We start from the raw sequence: 20,477 nt of genomic DNA on the forward strand, positions 1-20,477 counted from the left end.
ACTTGTCCAAATATGTAAATGAGGGCAGTTATCAGGCGCGAAAAGCTAAAATAAAGAAGAAAGAGCAATTTTCTAGTATAGGTATTGATTGCATCCGCTCAGCTCAGTACCCACAAAAAATGCCCATATAGTCCATAAAGTAAACTTATACCGCGCCGGGAACCCATCTCATGCACTACACCCGGAATTTTAGTATTGTGCCAGCATTGTACAACTGTTCCCTAAAATTTTACGAAAGCCACATAACACTGATGACAATTAACTCTCATTGATTCTCCTTTTTAGCGCTGCTTTACTTTTGGCGCATCACATGTGAATTGTATGTTTACAAGTGTAGGATTGCTAGTCGAAAATTATTACAAGTGCTTTGCGACGGATAAAATAAGTGAGTTGATATGAAAGATGCGTGTATAGAAACTATTTTCCACCGGCGGTGAATTTCTGCATAGTTTACAGAAGTTGTATTTTGTTTACAAGAGGAACGCTACTAGTATAAAACCATGACAAATGCTATTGAAACTGGTATCATTGTCAAACCCACTCGTTTTCACTACCCTCGCTTATGCGGATTCCTACCTTCGTTGACGCGCCAGTTCCCTTCAGAAGCACCCCCTCGCTAACGCTCGGTCTATACAGCTTTGCTCTGTTATGACTCGGTTAGATAGCATTTGTGCTTTTTAGTAGCGACGTAGTGCAAGTTTTTTTGGCTGTAGTTTTTATGCATCCATCCGGACGCTGTATTTATACGCAAATCGTAAAAGGATTATAATTTTTCAACAATTGCTTATGATACCCCCTTGAGTTTTAACTATACCATGTGGATATTTTCATGCTGCTCAGCATAAATCAGTTAGAAAACAATAAGAAGGTAATTAGTGACAGAATTCTAATTTTTGAACAGTTATTTCGAGTGGTGCGCCAAAAGTAAACCTGCACGCTTTTTTTAAACATGTTACATTTTTTGGTATACAAATTGCACAATATACTTAAATCACCTATTTTTATTCTTTTAAAAGATGTAATTACATTTGTTCACACCTGTAATGATCGGTCGGATACCTTCACTGCATACCTTCTCTAAGGTCTTTATTCTTGCATTTTTTAAATAATATAAATCGTGTTTCATGTTATACAAAGTCATATTTTTCGTATGACTATTAATAATACTATTTATGCTTCTCTTGTCCAGGCAGCATTGTTTTGAAATTACAGCGAGAATAAAGTTGAATGTCGTCAGGCGCTACTCTTTTCTGATTGTTAGTTTTATGCAAGTCCAGAAGAAAATAGAAACTACTTCTATTTCTTCCAAGTCAGGATCCAAATAAGGACAGCAGAAAATTTCAACCTGAACTAGGGGCAAGTTACTTCTCACACGATCGTTAAGTAAGGTCATGAATTTTAGATCGTGAATCGCAGCCTTACTTCAATCCCGTCTGAGACAGGCTTAAGTAATACAGCTGTATTTTAGGTTTACAAGTGTAGGGTTACTAGTGTAAAATCATTAGAAGTACTTTGCGACGAATAAAATAAGTGAGCAAATATGAAAGATTATTCCATTAGATGTTATTTTCCACTGGCTGTGTATTTCTGCACGGTGTGCAGAAACTGTATTTTATGTTTAAAAGTGGAGCGTTATTAGTATGAAGCCGTGCCAAATGCTACAGAAAGTCGTCTCATTGCCAAAACCCACCTTCTTTTCACTACACACAATTACTGACGTGCGTGCTCCCTTCGGATGCAACCTCACGCTTCCGTGTGGGTCCACCAGCTTCGCCCTGCCATGATTCGGTTAGCTAGCATTCGTGCTTTTTTGTTGCCACCCCGACCATTCGTGCCCGGTGCAACTTTGTCTTTCTGCAACGAGCTTCTCGTAAGTCAAAAATTGGTTGCAGGAATTCCAAAATAAAAAATGAAGATGATACAATCATATTTTTATTACAGCATTACATGAAGCATGGTAAAAAGTTTTCAGCGGTATCCGTAGATCGAGTTACAATCTGTGAAGTCACATTGTTTAAAAGAGTTTTGCGTAAAGAAGCAATGTAAAATATTTCTGATACGATACACAGTATTTTGTAATGGGAGCAGCTTTAAGGTTTATATATATATATATGGCCTTAGACAATGGTATACTCAAACAGAACATCATTAGCTTTACTGCCATAGAGTATTTGTGTCGGAAATCTGTTACTGCAACTTTAAAGAGAGTCAAATTAAAAATTTCCTTCATTTCTTGTGGTTACCAAGTCCTGCATAGATTTAATGAAAAGTTTGTATTCAAAAAATAATGTATCCTGATCTATATCTATAAAAACTGAAATGAGAATATACTTACAAACTCAAAGAAGTTTGAAGAAGACTGCAAGTCCTCTGCTTCCTCAACAGAAACATTACTTCTTGGAGAAGTTAAAATATCCAAATTAAACAAGAATTCTGACCTAGATAATGTCTGTTTCAAGAAGAAGCGTCAGCATCTGACTCATGTGTATATAAACTTCAAAATGTTCCAGAAAAGAATTTTAAAACTTTGGGTATTCTTCGAAAACGTGTGTTATTAAAGGAATAACGGCCTCTTCTTCCTCTGGTTTACCACTTTTCTTTTACTAGAATATTCGAACTGATGGGTTAGTGCATTAGAGAAAGCCCATTAGTGAAGTTTTCTGTTGGTTACTTGTTTCCTCTGGCAATTCTGCACAGGCGCGGCAAATTTTCTGCGATCATATGCAGATCGCAGCATGTTCTGCTATGGGAGGGCGCCAAACAGGTTGGTTTGTTTTTTGCACTGTAGTTTTTACACTATGCATTCGGAAGCCGAATTTATATGCAAATCGTAGCAGTTGTGATCTTTCAACAATTCTGGTGGCCCCCCTTGAATTTTATGTATGCCTAGTGAGATAGTTTCATGTCACCCATCGCAAATCTTGTAGGGGACAATAAGAAAATTGGTGAAAACCGTATATTTTTCAACAAGTATTTGGAGGGGTGTGTCCGAAAGTAACCTACATGATATAAATTTAATTAACTTTCCACATATCAAACTAAACCCCGTTACGACAGGGCAATAAAGAACCGTTGCCATTTGCTGATTTAAACATACGACATATATTCAGAAAGATGCCTTGTACACAACTTCAAAAAGATACCCTTCATTCCCTGCGTATGCAAAGAAACGCGAAAAGATTAACAGTGCACGACTGGACTAAAAATCGAGCTCGGTCTCCAGCTTACTGTACCGATGCGTTGGGAGAATCTAGGACAACCTCCTGGACAAAATAATAATAATCTTAAAGTATTCATATAATGTAAGTAAATATTGCACAGGAATTGCCATCATATCTCTTCTATCATTCTAGAAAAATATTTCTCCTATTACCTATACTTTTTCGCCCCCGAAGAAAGTGATTAGCACACCGAAAAATTCGTAAAATATGCTGATCTAGCATTTACAGCATGTCAAACGAATACTCAAGCGTGTTTTTCAAACTACTGTAATATGAAGTGGCATCATACAGTTATACAAAATGATAGAACAAATAAAGGGATACAATGTAGTGAATAAAGGGGAAAATATATATCTAATTGAGAAAGCAAATGTACACTATTAAAAGTAACATAAAAACACTCATATTCAGTATACTACAACCAGTCACTGCATTAATTATAGTAGGGTCATACATGAAATTTAATTTTACCCCACCATCTACTGCACATATATTTAAAAGTTCCAAATTTTGCACTTTCCGACACATTGATTGAAAAAGAATTTTAAAAAAATGTATTTCCGTTGCATCTCCAATACTTCATTCACATCTGTCGTAGCTAATATCTCAAAATCCCGTATCACTCTCATGGATGCAAGATAGATGTTTTCTGAAGAACAATAATTCTTGAAACTGCTCCACATAAGTATCATGATTCTTCCTTTCAAGCAAGGCATATACAGTTGGAATTGACTTTCCACATTGTCCCCATGTATAGTATAAAGTTGACGGAAATCTCGGAGAGCAAGTTGAAATGCCCCATCTGTCTTGTATAGCTTGCGCAAAAATCAGTATTCTGTTGCAGTTTCTGGATCATTATAATAAATGAGAAATCCTTCTGCTTCTTCCGTGCCCGTCGTGGTCCACTTTGAAGGAATCAGGTGCATGTGGGTACTTGACAGAACGTTGTTGCCTAAGTAACCGTTTTACACTTTCCTCTTTAGGCTTCTTCATATATTCCTTTTGCACTTTCTCCAGGACCTTCACGAGACGAACCGGCACGTTTCTTCATACTGTGCTGTTTCTTGGAGACCTGGGATGAATAGGGAATATTTATTTGTAGCTAAGTAAACAGAAAGTACAAATTGTCTTCTATCAAATTATCATATTGAATCACATGAGTAGTACCCTTCTGCTGTGACAAATATAAACATATATCTTTTTACTCGACCGAATTTTGGCAGTGATAACTACTAAATAAGCAAATTTTTCATCCAGAAATGAATTTGTTCCCATAAAATCATATATAACAGGGTTGGCAGAAACCATGGTTTTTATTAAAAAGACTAAAAAAATTGATTTTTTTGTTTTGTTTAAACTTTTTTTTTTTTTTGGTTTAAATAATTTGCTCTATGTATTTATATCATATGGACAGAAATAAGTTTGTTTCGCTTTGGTATTATTATGCAACAACCAGGTTATGCTCCAAACGGTCACATAAGCTGAAAGCGGAATCCAAACCGCTTCACGGCTTACATCCAAGATAAATTGTCCTCCATTTAAACTCGAAACCGAGACTAATTGGCCACAAATGCCATACGTCTGCCGACTCACTCACGTTGTACTGATCTTTACATACTTGTTAATATAATTGTCAAGAGTTATTTCAGGAAGACAACAAGATAAACAGTTGCACAAGTGAAACCATTTTACAAAATTACGTACGGACAATTACAAAATACTGCAGAGTACAGAAGAACTAATTTAGTCCAAGTTATTTCACTTAGATTTTTATTAGTCCAAGTTAAAGAAATACAGCGACTTAATTTGCATACCAATAAGAAAAGTGAATAAAGATTCGAATTATTTGAGTCCACTTTGGCTCTGACCCATTTATACATAAACGTATACCAAAGATACTTCTGATGTCACTAAATGCCTCTCGTAGGGTTTGTATGACCCCTCCCCCCCTTCCCAAAGTACGGCATATCGATGTATTTTATCAATAGTAAATATTATAAAACGAAACAGTATTTAGAATTTTTCTTTGATTGCAATTGCATAACAACAATAATAAACTATAAAAAATCACAAATGAAACATTCATAAACTTATAGAAAAAACAAAGTTGCTTTTGTATTACAATCTTTTTGAGTAATGAATGGAGAATTAAGAATGAACATATTAGGAATAATATACGGGAGTGAAACGTGATAATTCACAAATTTGTGTTCATCAAGATTTTTCGAACATTTTTTTTTTTTCGTTTAAACCTTTTTTTAACAGCTGGTTTAAACCAGCCAATCCTGAAATATAATGTGTATAAATACGGTTTCAAGAATAGACACTAAGGTAGAAGAGGTGCTTTTTTTCCCCAGAGATTCGTTGTCTACAAATAAACAAGATATAAATATAAAGGGACTCACCTTAATCTTCATACCATCCGGCAAATTGTTACGCAAACTGGATTTAAAACCTTAGTTACTGCATTGTCCAGTGTCATTGCTCCTAAATAATTTTCCATTTTCTTCCGGATACAAGTGCAGCAAATATTATGATGTGCAAGTTTTTTTTAGTATATATAAATCCATTGAACAGAAGGGTTTGAGCAAGTGACAGAGGCTTCATTAAAAGTTACTTTTCAGGTGGGACTTTGTCCTTGGGATTTTGTCGTAGGCGCAATTTTTCACGAGGAATTATGTTCTACCCGGTGTCTTTTGGTGAGATTTCGTTCGGGGGGAATTTGCCCGTATACTCTTTATATTGGGTTTGCAATATTGTTAATCAGAAGAGATTGTGAAATATGTCAAACCATGTTTCCCTACTGATGTTTGCACGATGCAAAATGTTAGCTCTTTTTATCTGTTAAAAGTTTCTAGAGCGTTTCAAGTTAAATGGTCAATCCTGTATATAATGTAGAGTTGCTTATACGCTTATTTTGTAGAATATATAAAGAACAAGCATACTGTACGATCACGCATCATGGTTCTTTCCAATATGTCCCCGTCTCTATCCAAATAACCTCGTTGCTGATATCTCCATTAAATATCCAATATGTGAATAGATTTGAGACTAATAATGAGATATTGTAATGTCAGATGTACTTGTGGAAACCGAATTATTCTCTGTAAACCTACTGAGATACTTGGTTCACGTGAAACACGTGAAAATGTTTGATCGGTTCGAGTTGTGTTTATTCTAGTCATTTTGGTTGAAATTTTATCCTCGTTTCTTGTAGATCCTTCATACTGATATTTTTCGGTTTCACGTCTTTCGGCGAAAGTAGAATCGTACCCATTGCACTATATTGGATGCAAGCCACAAGTACCACGAAAGCAGTCTACTTAAGTAGAGAGAGTAGACTTTCCGTCTCCTTTAGCCTACCCAGCATATGCGTGGGACGTAAAACTTAAAGATTTCATTTCACTTTCTCTTACTTTCTAACAAAAGTTTTGAAATGAAATGAAATCTTTAAGTTTTACGTCCCACGGTTATGCCGGTTAGGCTAAAGGAGACGGTGATTATGAGAAATGAATGAAATGCTGGAATGAAGAAAGTGGGAGGAAACGGGAGAACCCCGAGAAAACCCACGCACACGGTGTTTGTCCATCACAAAGTTCACTTGGCAGGGGCTGGAATCGAACCCGGAACCCCAAGCACCAGAGGTGAACGCTCTACTACTGAACCACCGCGGCCCCACTAACAAAAGTTTTATCAGGCCGTCATCTAATCTTCAAGAGAGCTGTTCATATGGAGATAAATGTATTTACGGTATAATTGTACCGTCTTCTTTTCTAAGCAACATATATATATATATATATATATATATATATATATATATATATATATATATATATATATATATATATATATATATATAGATATATATATAGATAGATAGATATAGATAAATGTATTTACGGTATAATTGTACCGTCTTCTTTTCTAAGCAGACGGTATTCTAATATTGAAAAGCTCATTTATTTAAGCTGTGTCACATTTAGTTAAGAATTGCTTTATAAGTAATAATGGTAATATACTTTATGTCAATGATTTCAGGAGAGTGAAGTGGAAGAGAATGTCGGTGAAGGACATCATGAATCGGAGTATGAGAGCATTGAGGAAGAGGAGGTGAATTCTGATGAAGAACCCGCATTGGTCGATGAAGAAGGTGGACAGGAAGAGCTCTCTGAGGACGTTATCATTGAAGAAGAAATCTATGAGGGCAAGCGAGAGGAAGGGGATGGACAGGTATGGCATTTAATGATTGGTTTCTTATTTTTATTTTCGAACGACAATAGGAATATTATTTTCTGCTTTAGTTCACAAGTCTCCCCGTTTGCTTATTCATGCAAGGCTACTCCTTGGATTACCTCTTGAGCCGTTGCTTTATTTATGTTTATGTTCGGAGAAAAAGAAGAACTCCTGTGGCTAAAATCGAAGTTAGTACGAGCTGTGGTTCAAGAAGAGTACTCTGAGTAAGCAAACCAAACAATGAAGTCAGCAAAATATAGCAGAAAATGTTCCATGATGCACCAAACAGGTAAAAATATTTAATTTTTTTAATATAAATTAGTGCGTTAAAGGGTATGTATTAATGTATTGCGAATATTATTTTGTTTATTTGATTAAATTTTCGATAGCAATTACACTTTTTAATATTCCCACATAGTTATATATCTATCTTTGTTGAACAAATATGTCTAAACTACTCATACCAACCCTCTGTCTCATTTGGATATTATTATTATTATTATTTGAGTTTAGCGTCCTTTTCAGCGAGGTTATATGAGACGGGATCCAATTCACAGACATGAGCTGTCGCCGGATAACGAACCCACTACTCCCACGCCAGTCTGTGTCATTTGGGCTCGGACTCAATAATTGAACTCAGTCATTATCAGCAGATAGCGAGCACGACAGATCGAGCTCAAACTAGTGCGGTCTTGAGTTAGCGATAGCGTGTGCCGCATTGAGAACAAAGAGTCCCACTTACAAAATGGCAACTTCTGGTATTCAGTACGTATACTGTACTTAAAATATTTGGATATTTTACATGTTAAAGCATCCTTAATAATCGAGATGTCATTTACTGAATTCCCTACTAATAGCAAATTAATCCTAATTTGAGAAGGAAAACATCAAAAACACAGAAAATTGGTATCGCTAATAGCCCAACTGAAAGAAGCATCAGTCCTCCAGGATTTAAGTCCCCATCAGTTCAGGGATCAAGTTTTTATAGATTAATTGCCTTATTTTCGCGTATCCTATGTCTGCTTGTAAGTTAGGTTTTGGAAACTTTTTTTTTTTTAACACCGCCATCTTGTTCTAAACCTGTAAAGAGGAAAGGATTAGGATGTGGTGAGTTATACATCTCCTATGATGAAAGAATATTACAAGCCGTAGTGTGAATACCTGCAGTCAATGTTGATTGATCGTATATCTTGTTTCTATTTCACTTCTTCACAGTTAGAATATCAATCGGAATATGACCGATTTAGTGTGTTGATTGAAGATCTAGTCGTCTTATTTCTGTTTATTCATAAAACTCAATTGTTTACTGTAAAATGACAAGTGGTAAAAATGTAGCAATTTGAATCATATACAGATCATTAATATAGAGTATAATGTATTCTTTACGCAATGTTAAGAAGGTTAGATTTTTTCTTTGCTATTCCAGTAAAATTAAAGCAACTTAAACTGAAATTGGTGTGTAAAAGATGTAGGAATGTAACATCCAGTTTATCATTGTTGCTAAGAAAATTTATTTTGATCTCTATATTGGAATAATGTATGCGCAGAGTGATAAATTCTAATTAGTATCCACATTAATAGTGTTGTAATTGTGTAAAAATCTAGCTTTGTTAAAAATAATGCTTTACTTATTTGGTGTAATTAAATGAACATTTCACTTGAAAGAGATTTTATTACATTTGTTTCTAAAACTGCTTTATTGGTGAAAGATATTTTCCCCTAAAACTGTAAGAATTATTGTAAGAATTTGATACAGTGTGATCCCTCCATGTTGTTTACTAACCTTTGGTTGAGTTCAGGAAATTATGATTGTGACGAAATATTTACGTTTTTAATTTCAGGAAAGTCTTCCAGCGAAAGAGAGAAAATTAGATGATGACGAAGATAGAAGAAATCCTCAGTACATACCCAAAAGAGGCACATTTTATGAACATGATGACAGAACGGCTGTGGATGAAGCGTAAGTTCGTAGAAGTTTATTTGGCATTACGACTTAATAAAATTATTGATGATCCAGTTTTGTTTGTGAGCCGAAAAGTTGGGTGAGTTTAATGTTTTTATAACATAAAAAGTGAAAAAGTGACTGACTGGACTAGGACTCGAACTCGGAACCTCCGGTATATCGTGCCAATGCGTTAACCACTACACCATCCAGTCCACTTCCCAGAACAGCCACTCTCGATGCTCTTATCGCGGACTACGTGTTATCGGTACGATATGCCGAAGGTCTCGGGTTCGAGTCCTGATCCAGTCAGTCACTTTTTCACTGTGTTGTAGAATTCCCACCTATTGAGGATTCTGATGTAAAAAAAAAAAAAAAAAAAAAAAAAATCGATTGTTTCCCCCTTAGTTCGTGTTTCAGGGTGGTCGACTCCACTTGTGACTGAAAACTGAACATATCTACGTTATTTCTGTAACCATGTTTTGCTGCTTACTATATGCTTACTCTGCCACCGTCCTCAGAACAATTATAAAAATGGATCAGCAGTTCAGGAATTAGAGAACATACATTTATATGGAAGGAAAACATACCCCTACCTGGTAAATTATCTTGTTACAACGTAACTAACGTATACATTTGAATAAATTGTTGTTTGTTGAAGTTTACCCAAAACTGTGTCTTGTTTTATTTTAATCGTAGTAGTTTCAAAGGAAAATTTCCACTTTCTTGGTTTCAATAAGAGTTTCTGCTATATGCTTCTCACATCCCAGATTCGCGGTATTATCATTTCAGTCCTGTTATTGTTAGGTTAATACAAATTTGAAATGTAAAAAGCTTTTTTGATACTGAGGAAGGTAGAAGTTTCCATTGAAACTGTACTACCGCTCAAATGAAATAGGAAGCATTCTTTAGCAAAGCTATTTTCATTATTGAGAATCTTGGTACTACGTTGAATTTTGTTCTTTCATATTAATTTAGCTTCTGTAATATTTAGAAGTCCCTGATTCATCCTTTCTAAGCTCTGAGGAAGGTGTTAGAGTAAACAGCCTATGCAGCAAAGCACAGTACAGGTGATTTCTTAAAATTATGTAGACGCAAGACAGGATGATTCATATTTAAAATAAATAAATAAATAAATAAAACTCGTGGGAAGACAAAATTTTCTAAATTGTCACTTCACTTAAAACAACATACATACAATGTAAAACGGGTTAATGTGATAGGTTCAGGAAAAAGACAAAAATAGATTAAAGAATAATTCTCTACTCATAAATACGTTTAACCCGGCTTTAATTCTGGTATAAACTGATAACATTGATAAAAACTGATTACTTACCTTTCATGTATATTTTGGATCTACCAATAGTGACGTAGCATAGACACCGCATTTATTCCGACTGACTGACTCTTCCGTCCACCGTGCTCTGCTCGCTAGTTTAGTATCCCTCTCTCACGATATATCTATTTGGTGGTATGTATTCCTTTTTCCATACAATATTTCTCCCATCCATTTTTATCCTTGTTATCGTAGCATTGAAGTTGGAACTAGCTTGTTCCGATATATCTGGAGAACATTTTGTTTTCCCACGAGAGGGTATATTGGTAAGGAACTAAGCCGTATTCCTTTCTCTTTCTTTCTTTCTTCCCTTAATTACTTAGTTAGCATAGAGTTCATACTGAAATCCTTTTAAATTCTAGCCAGAATAAATATTACAATATTTTAACATACTATGTTTCGGTGGTCCGCCGATAAAATATTCATTGTTAGTGCGCAGAGTTTGAAGATTAGAGTGAACAGGGTGTCTGTCGGTCATGAAAGTCAAGAAAATTAGCTTTCGGGTCACGCATTTTTTATCTGTACAAATATAAGCACAGACTGGAAAATTTTCTATAAAACGTCTAAATTCATCACCAAAAATGTCTATGGTCGGCTTGAGACGCTACCAAATCACAAGCAAAGCACGCTTCTATCGCATGCATGAACATTCGGTGTAATTCGCACTTAAATTCGCTCTTGAGAATGTTGCGAAATTGCATGATTTGGTAAAGAAAACGTCATGAAAAAGTCACGAAATTTCAATTTGAAATTTTAGTAGACATGCTGGTGAAGTTAAGCCATATGAATTTTACATTTTTTCTGTTCGCATTCACATTTTCTCCAAATGCATTGATTTAATTTAATTTCATTAATATCTTTTATTTGCATTGTTATTTTCATGTAATTAAAGAAGTGTAATACAGTAGTTATAGTAGAAAGTCGTGAAAAATGCTGTGCGATTCGTGGGAGAAATTCCAGCCAGCCTACACTAACCTGCATTCTGGAGTTTCCGAACTCAATGGGAATGCGAAAATATTTACGTGCCCATGACGAAATGTAGCATTAAAGAGCATATTAGAGACTCAAAGGATGAAGTTTATCGAAATCCCTTAATGTAGGGTTGCCATATTTCAAAAACTAAAATCCGGGACGCTACTGAGTCAATCCATCTGAAGTGGTCCAAAAATTGAGAAAATGATTGCTCGACCATCTCCGAAAATTGTAAAAAATTGAGTGTGATGAACCTTGTGTATGAGAAGGTCAATAACAACATTCACATTGTCGTATGTACGAGTGTTCCTGAGTAGCGGCTATCTTTGTTGGCGGTGGAGTGCCAATTTATGCATTTGCAAGCGTTTACGAAAACTGCTGTTGTTCAGGACGTACGAATCAGACGAACAAGAAACAAAATCTAATGTTTAGAGGAGAGTGAGTGAGATATACGGAGAATATAAACTTTTGCTTCTAAATAAATATGCAGGGTTGCAAACCAATACATCAAAACATCAGAAAAAACTTGAGAAAATTACACTTTTAAACGGACTGTATTTTGGAATGGCATAAAGTGAGAGTTTCGTAAGTTTTGTGCTGAACACTATTGCATGTAAAGAGTCTGCAGAGATATCCACAGCTATGATACTACTTTCACCGTACAGTGGTAGAGCGTTCACCTCCGGTGCTTGGGGTCCCTGGTTCGATCCCACCTCGCGACGTGTGAACTTTGTGGTGGACAAACACCGTGCTCGTGGGTTTTCTCGGGGTTCTCCCGTTTCCTCCCACTTTCTTCATTCCACCATTTCACTCATCTCTCATTATCACCGTCTCCTTTAGCCTAACCGGCATAAGCGTGGGACGTTAAAGATTTCATTTCATTTTTACTTTCACCGTAGATTTATGTAGGTCCGAAAGTTGAAGTTTGTGATTTTGATGCCATTTTTGGGGCGTAATATCTCAGGAGGGCAAAGTGCTAAAAATTGCTGCTTATGCCACAAAGTAATTCTGCATGTCAATAAACTATTGCAAAAAAATCATGACTGATATTACATGGAAAAAACAGTGAGGACATGGTAAAAATGCGAAGAAATCACCTGTGTGACGATGTTCGTAGCGCGGAAAAATTTAAATGTTTGGATATGTTTCATGCTAGATCTCAAAAAATACGCATGGTGCAGCAATTAGACCCGCTTTTGTTTGTGTTCAGCTGTGCAAAAGCTTGCGAGTGGCGTTTGTTCCATCTTTCTAGCTCATAAACATTGCCACGTCTATATGGTAAGAGGGTTAGCCCCCTTGCATCCACGACAGCCGTCGTCGAACTGGACCGCGATATGAAAGCACTAAATGTATCAGCAAAATGATATTGAAATCCAATCCAAGTTACAAAAGTTAATATGTTCACAAAGTTGCGTTACATCTATCCTAGCTAAACGTAAAATTACATGAAGGGACAAAATAAAAGGGTACTTCCAGTTAACATGGACAGGTGAAATTTAGCATGATTGTACTAACCCACAGGAACATTGCCAAAAGTTAATATTTTTAATTTTATTGGGTCTAAAGGGAGGATGAAGAAAGTCTTTTTTTTTTTTTTAAAGGACCCTTTTTTGGACTTATAATCTCATATTTTAGGTACTTGGAATTGGAATAAAAACTTTAAATTTGGTATGCTTTTATGTTTCCGGTAGCGTTAGTTAAGCAAATGACCAAAAATAAAGATTTTCAACATATATAGGTTTTATGGGGAACTGAAAGGTCCTTACAATGTTATTTATATGGGACATCTACATCCTAAAATGTTTAGGCACTTCCGGCAGGATTAGAATGATGAAATTTGGCATGATTATAGACTTCCGGGACTAACCCACAGGAAGATTGCCAAAAGTGAATGTTTTTAAGGTATCTATTGCGGGGGGAGGGGGCGGATTAAGTAATTCCTATGTTATTTAAATGGGTGTTTTCTTGTGATGCAAAATCTTACATTTCAGATAGTTGAAATGCGAAAAGAAACTTGACTTTTAGTAGAATTGTAGGTTTTAGAGGTTCGAAGCCGTAGGCCGAGCAAACACTGGGGTCTGGGGGCAGAGTTCACAGGTAACCAAAGGCTAGTCTATCCTATATAACGCAACCTTGTGAACATATTGACTTCCGTAACTGGGATTGGATTTCAATATCTCTTTGCTGATACACTAAGTGCATTAATACCGCGGTCCACTTCGACGACGTATGTCCTGAATACAAGGAGGAGCTAACCCCCCTTACCGCATAGACGTGGCAATGGTCATGGAGCTAGAAAGATGGAACAAACGCCACTCGCAAGCTTTTGCACAACTGAACACAAACAAAAGCGGACCTAATTGCTGCACAATATATAGTTTTTGAGATCTAGCATGAAACATAGCCACACATTTAAATTTTTCCGGACTACGGCCATCGTCACACAGGTGCTTTTTCGCGTTTTTACCATGTCCTGACTTTTTTCTCCATGTAATATCACTTGTTTTTTCAATAGTTTATTCACATACAAAATTACTTGGTGGTATAAGCAACAAATTTTTAGCACCTTGCCCTCCTGAGATATTACGCCCCAAAACTGGCATCAAAATCACAAACTTCAACTTTCGGACCCACATAAATGTAGAGTCTCAGTAGTATCATAGCTGTGGATATTTCTACAGACTCTTTACATGCAATAGTATTCAGCATAAAGCTTATGAAACCCCCACTATATGCCATTCCAAACTACAGTCCGTTTAAAAGTGTAATTTTCTCTAGTTTTTCTAATGATTTGATGTATTGGTTTGCAACCCTGCATATTTATTTAGACGTAAAAATTTATATCTCAGTCTCTCCTCTAAACATTCGTTTTTATTTCGTGATCGTCTGATTCGTACATCGTGAGCAACTGCAGTTTTCGTAAACGCTTGCAAATGGAAAAATTGGCACACCACCGACAACAAAGATGGCCGCCATTCAGGAACACTCGTACCTACGACAATGTGAATGATGTTATTGATCTTCTCATACACAAGGTTCATCACACTCAAATTTTATAATTTTCGGAGATGGTCGAGCAACCAACTCTGGACGACTTCGTATGGATTGACCCTAGTAAATTACAATGATCTTTGAAATACTTAAAATTATATATATATATATATATATATATATATATATATATATATAATATACTAATTTACTTTCTTCCATTCGGTACAGTTGTTGAAGTATTACTTTTACACATTTTTAGTGATTTTAGTAGACCTTCTCCCTATTAAGCAAACGTAAACATTTGGCTTACCCCTTCCTCCCCTGGTAAGCGAAATTCTTTCTTTAATTTCTCAGTATCTTAATTCATTGGCAATATGTTCTGGGGGCTTTGTTATAGTCACAGAAATTCTTTAGTTTAATTTTTACTTTATTTCTGTTATTTTTAACAAACGTCAACTCAATAACTCCCATGTATACTTAAGTCAGCATGACCCCGTCCCCAACTGTCAGCAAAAATAAGAAATCCAGGACATTTAAGCGTCCCGAGAAATATTTTCGGGACGCCGGGACGCAGATCTCGATTCCGGGACGAATAACAACCCTACTTTAATGCCGCTGAGTATGATTCAGGTATTATAAGGACGGCATCAGTGTATAGAGAGAAATATTCTTCAATAGAGCAAAATATCCTAAACGGAATACAGATAAAAGTAAATTAGGTAAAGAATCGGACAATTTGGTAACAAGTTTTTCATATCTTGTAGTCTTTTCCACATAGTTACAAAATATTTTTGCTTCAGTTAAGTTCATTACTATGAAAAAGGATAAGTAATTGGTAGTCCGTCATAACGAAAAACAAATCTAGACATTCTCAAATACGGTAATTGTGTTACTTTATTAGTAGAGCGTAAATTGCCTGTATTAGTGATAATAAATAAACGAACAATAATATAGGAAAATAAATAATTTCTGTTTCGTTGTATGAAGTTAGGGAGTTGACTAGTTTGCATTGTGTGTGTGGAATAAATAGTTTGATCTCAGCTCGTACCAAGTAAGCTCTGTGATGGACAAAGACCGTGTGCGTTGATTTTCACGGGGGTTTTGAATTTTCCTTTCACTTTCTTCATTTCACCATTTCGTAGATTATCACCGTCCCCTGTACTCATAGACCATATTTGTAGGACATTAAACTAAAAAGAAAGAAAAACAAGTATTCATTGTGCACAAAATAAAAATCCTTCGCAAGTGCATTGTAGTTAGATTATTAATATCACAGAATTAGGTTCCAAGTTGAACGTCCCACGATTATTTTCTGAGACTAAGGGAGACCGTGATAATGAACGAAATGGTGGAATGAAGTAAGTGGAAGGAAACAGAATCCAGAGAAAACCCACGATCACGGGCTTTGTCCGCCACAAAACCCACTTGGCAGAACTGGGATCAAGCAAGAGGTGTACGCTATACCAGTCACAGAATTAGTATTCATACATATATGGAAACCTGGAAGTATGTCTTGTCGACAAGTAGACTTTGAATTACTGCTGTGAATTACATAACGTGATCACGTATAAAATAATTGTAGCTTACCGTCGTTGCGTTTATTGTACTTCAAAACGTAGAATTTTAATCTTTTCGTAAGTACAACTAGTCGCAATATCTTCTTCCGTACGAGACCAGAGAAGGTCCTTGACGCATCTGAAATGATAGACTTCTAATCTATTACCAAAAGTACTTTAGATCGGGGAATTAACTTGAATTTAAGATAATATATTTTATTATATAATTATGTGAGCAGTAGGAATAACTGTTTTCAATTGTCGTCCCCAGGGAACAGCCGAAGAAAGAGGAAAAGAAGAAGAAAGTGTGGAAGGAGAACGACGATAGATGGCACCACGATAAGTTTAATGAAGCCGATCAAGCACCGAAATCGAAAGAAGAATTAGTTGCTGTTTACGGATATGACATTAGAAATGAAGAAGGTCCTCCCAGAGCTAGAAGAAGGAGACGATATGGGTAAGATAGCTCTAAAATTCCAGGCGATTCTTGGTATAGGGATAATATTTTCCTATTAAGGAAAGTTGAGGTCAGAATTTTAGGAAACATTATAAATTTCTCTCTCCTTTTTAAAGGTCATAATGTTTCCCGCAAAATCAAGTAGAAGAATACTGTAGCTTACATAAAATATGTCAAAATAGGGATTTGGGGAGACTTTGGCTTAGTGGTACAGCGCTTTTATGTGTAGGGGTTCCTGGTTCGATCCCAGAACACGAGTTTTTGGTGAATAACATTGTCATTTGGTTTCCTCAGGGCTGTCCCGTTTCCTTCCCTTTTTTATTGTACTATCCTTTCATAATCATTCACTTCTGTTAACCGTCCGTCTAAATGGCATAATTGTGAAAGATTAACCCTTTTAAATTCTGGTCTTTTTTGGCTTTTTTTGTCTCAGATAAGCAGCGACAGTATCATACTTATTTACCCTAGGATCGTGGTTCATAGCTTTTTTAAAGAATGGAACAGCTTTTTAAACAGTACCACTTACATGTCCCTGTGATGTACCGGAGGGGAAATATTTGAGGGATAATTGGGATTTTGGAATTTTTTAAAAAAAAAGTTTGTTTGAGGCCCTCTGGGCCCCACATGGGTCTACGCACAAGAGTCATTAAAAAAAAATACTACTTAGTACTAAAGAACTGTACCAAATTTTGTTCTCATAGATTGAATAGTAAGGGAGGGGAATTTTTTTACCTCTGTGGGAAAGCATCAAAATAGGCCTAAAATCACAAAATGTAACTTGAAAATTTCTTGACACGTTCCTATTTACCCTAGGATCATGGTTTATAGCTTGTTCTCTTCAGAATAAAGCTGTCTTTTCAAAAGTACTAGTCAGATGTCCCTATGATGCACCTGAGGAAAAAAAATTGCAGAAATCCCTCAGCTTTTCTTTAAGAAATCCCTCTTTTTAAATTTTGGGGCCCTCTGGAGCCGCCCCTGTGATATCACAGACATCAGGAAAAGTTCTGGAAATAGCAACTGGTATACTGAGTCCATATACAAAATTCCAGGCTCCTATCTTGAAAAGTAAGGGAGGGTAAAAATTTTTAAAAAATTCTTCGCAATGGACCATTTTACCTTAAATGACCCGGATGCCTGCTTATACAGGGTCTGAGATAAAAATTTCCTGACACGTCCCTAATTAACCTAGGACCATGGTTCATAGCTCGTTATCTTCAGGATGGAACACTCTTTCACATCGTATTTTTTAAATTTCTCCATCATGAACCAGAGGCGCGAAATTTGAGGGAAAAGAAATTTCCCTGAAAAATATCGCATTTTCCCCCCTTGTCGCTCCTCTTGACTCCGCCCATGTTAAGGTACAGAGCTGAAAAAATATGGTAAATACTAGGGTATACACTGAATGTTTGTACAAAATTTCAATCTTCTAGCTGCAAAAGTAAACCTGCCAAAAAAATAATGAACTTAGGTGTAACAAAAAATATATTTCCCCTTATGACGTCATTCAGTTATGACGTCACGACCCCGAGATGCAAAACCCCCCCACGAAACATGTTCTACAATCCTTCTATGCTTGAGAAAACAAAAAAACCCGAGGTAAAAAGTTTTATTGCTTCATTTTTAAACCCAAAAAGAAGACATTGCTCAATGGGAACTATAGTTCCCATAAATTTTAAAAGGGTTAAATATTTCATTTCATATTTTGCGTTGTAATCTGACTTTTTTGCAGTTCACAATTAAAAGCGTAATGACGTTATTAAGTGGTTTAGGGTACCTTTTGTTGACATCTAAAATGAGATATAAATAAGCGCCATACAAGTCGGTGGCAAGAAAAGCAAAGTTTAAAATGCCATTAAAATTATTGTCTTAAAAAACAACTGAAACTTTATTTACAGGAATAAGCTTTTATTATGAATCCGAGATAGGACAATTAGAAAACAGTTTCGGCTAGTTGGTAAAAGGATCTCGTGATAGGAGATTAATTTGAAGTGTGTTTACTTAAAGCAGTAGAAGTTATAGCTTATCACTTTTCAGCACGATACTATATGAGTGGACTTAAAATTTAACGTGGAATCCGAAGCACATAAACTCTCACTGGGAATGAACCCGAACTCTCTCGCACTGAATAGAAGATTGGATCTGTGAGAGGGGCATGTTTAAGAAACCCTTTATAGAATGCATGAAATCTGAAAAAGGAAAATAGATTCGTTCCAAATTCCAGATTGAATCCAGAGTTGTGCTTACGTATTCGTGAGTGTTCTCTAGATTTTTCTTTCCCCTTTCTCTCGCTTTCCTTTTTTTTCTTTCTTTTTCATTCCGGCAGTGATTTCTTCAGCACATTTTATTTACCATCGGCTCTTTTAACCTATAGAGCATGACCGTTAAAAACACAAAATTTATGTATAAGATGAGTGAGTTAGTATGTTTTCCCAGTTGGTAACACTGGAACATACTTATGTTTTTAATTTCTTTTCGTAGCTGTAAGAAGCATATTTAATACTTAAGAGATAAAAAGACCTATTTTATATCCAAAAAAGAGAAGAAAAAAAATTGCCATAATATTTCGTTGCTTTTTCATTATCCTGCAGGAATCTAATCAAATAGGAAAAATCTGGAGTCTTCTTCCGTGTTCTCCCATCATCGATAAGGGTGTATTTGAGTCGTTCTTTGTTAGAATTGAGTGCTCTGTTTTGATGATGATTCTTGATTTTCAGTTTAGCGTTCCTGTTAGCAGTGAGGCTATATGAGATTGGACCCTACAGTTTAACGTGGGATTCGTACATGAACTCCCGCTAGGAATCGAACCCGGTCTCCCACGCCAATGCCACTTATGCTAATTGCTTAGCCACGAATGAGCTTAGATTCTGCTTTGAACCTAGTTAAAGAAAATATGAATCGGAAATAAGAAGATGTAATCTTTAACGCAAGAAGAGACTGATTCGGTGCATAAAAACTGTTTATTACACTTCTAAGTATCAAATAGTCACCAAAGTGAATTTTTCTGCATATTATCAGTTTCCTCGTAGTTCTAGTGAATTATATATTCTGGCACATAAAATCTGCAGTGTGAGAAATTAACTTCTCGCACAGACTCCAGACCCCTTTTCAAATGTTCGTAAACTCAGATGGCAACTGGGGCTCCGCGGTGGCTCAGTAGTAGAGCGTTCACCTCCGGTGCTTGGGGTCCCTGGTTCGATTCCAGCTCGCGCCGTGTGGACTTTGTGGTGGACAAACACCGTGCTCGTGGGTTTTCTCGGGGTTCTTCCATTTCCTCCCACTTTCTTCATTCCACCATTTCATTCATTTCTCATAATCACCGTCTCCTTTAACCTAACCGGCATAACCGTGGGACGTAAAACTCAAAGATTTCATTTCATTTTTCAAAGATGGCAACTGATAAGGCGAATTAGATCAGCCTCAAGCGATCTCTGTTGTAATGTGAACGTCAAGAAATCCTGCAAACATATAAAGCTAAATATCGGGAAGTTGTAATTCTCAGTGGAATTGTTACTAGAAGGCAAATCTATAGATCGAAGCGGATAAAAATAAAACCTGGATACATATAAATTTAAATTAACATTGGAACCCCAGTGTTACTCTCGTACTGAACTGAGAAATCATTTCTCTGTTCGAAAAATTTCGGGAATATTTTCAAAGTATAGTGTTTAAAAAAAAAATCTATACTTCCATGTTTTCGATGGATAGGGAGTACTTATTATCCTGCTTGATTCGCAGTGGTTGATGTTGATCCATCGTCGTGAAGTTG

The 20,477-nt window shown here is 36.1% G+C and overlaps 1 protein-coding gene across 1 annotated transcript in view; it reads left to right on the forward strand.

Moving 5' to 3' along the window:
• LOC145670113 (uncharacterized) overlaps positions 1–20,477 on the forward strand; it is a 47,461-nt gene that overhangs the window by 1,392 nt on the left and 25,592 nt on the right. Inside the window, exons 2-4 of the mRNA XM_081738484.1 lie at positions 7,260–7,451; positions 9,296–9,414; positions 16,526–16,711. Of these exons, the coding sequence (XP_081594610.1) occupies positions 7,260–7,451; positions 9,296–9,414; positions 16,526–16,711 (497 nt within the window). The remainder of the gene's footprint in view (positions 1–7,259; positions 7,452–9,295; positions 9,415–16,525; positions 16,712–20,477) is intronic.

Source organism: Thermobia domestica, chromosome 2 (genome assembly GCF_964235325.1).
Source record: "Thermobia domestica chromosome 2, izTheDome1.hap1.1, whole genome shotgun sequence".
NCBI lineage: Eukaryota > Metazoa > Arthropoda > Insecta > Zygentoma > Lepismatidae > Thermobia > Thermobia domestica.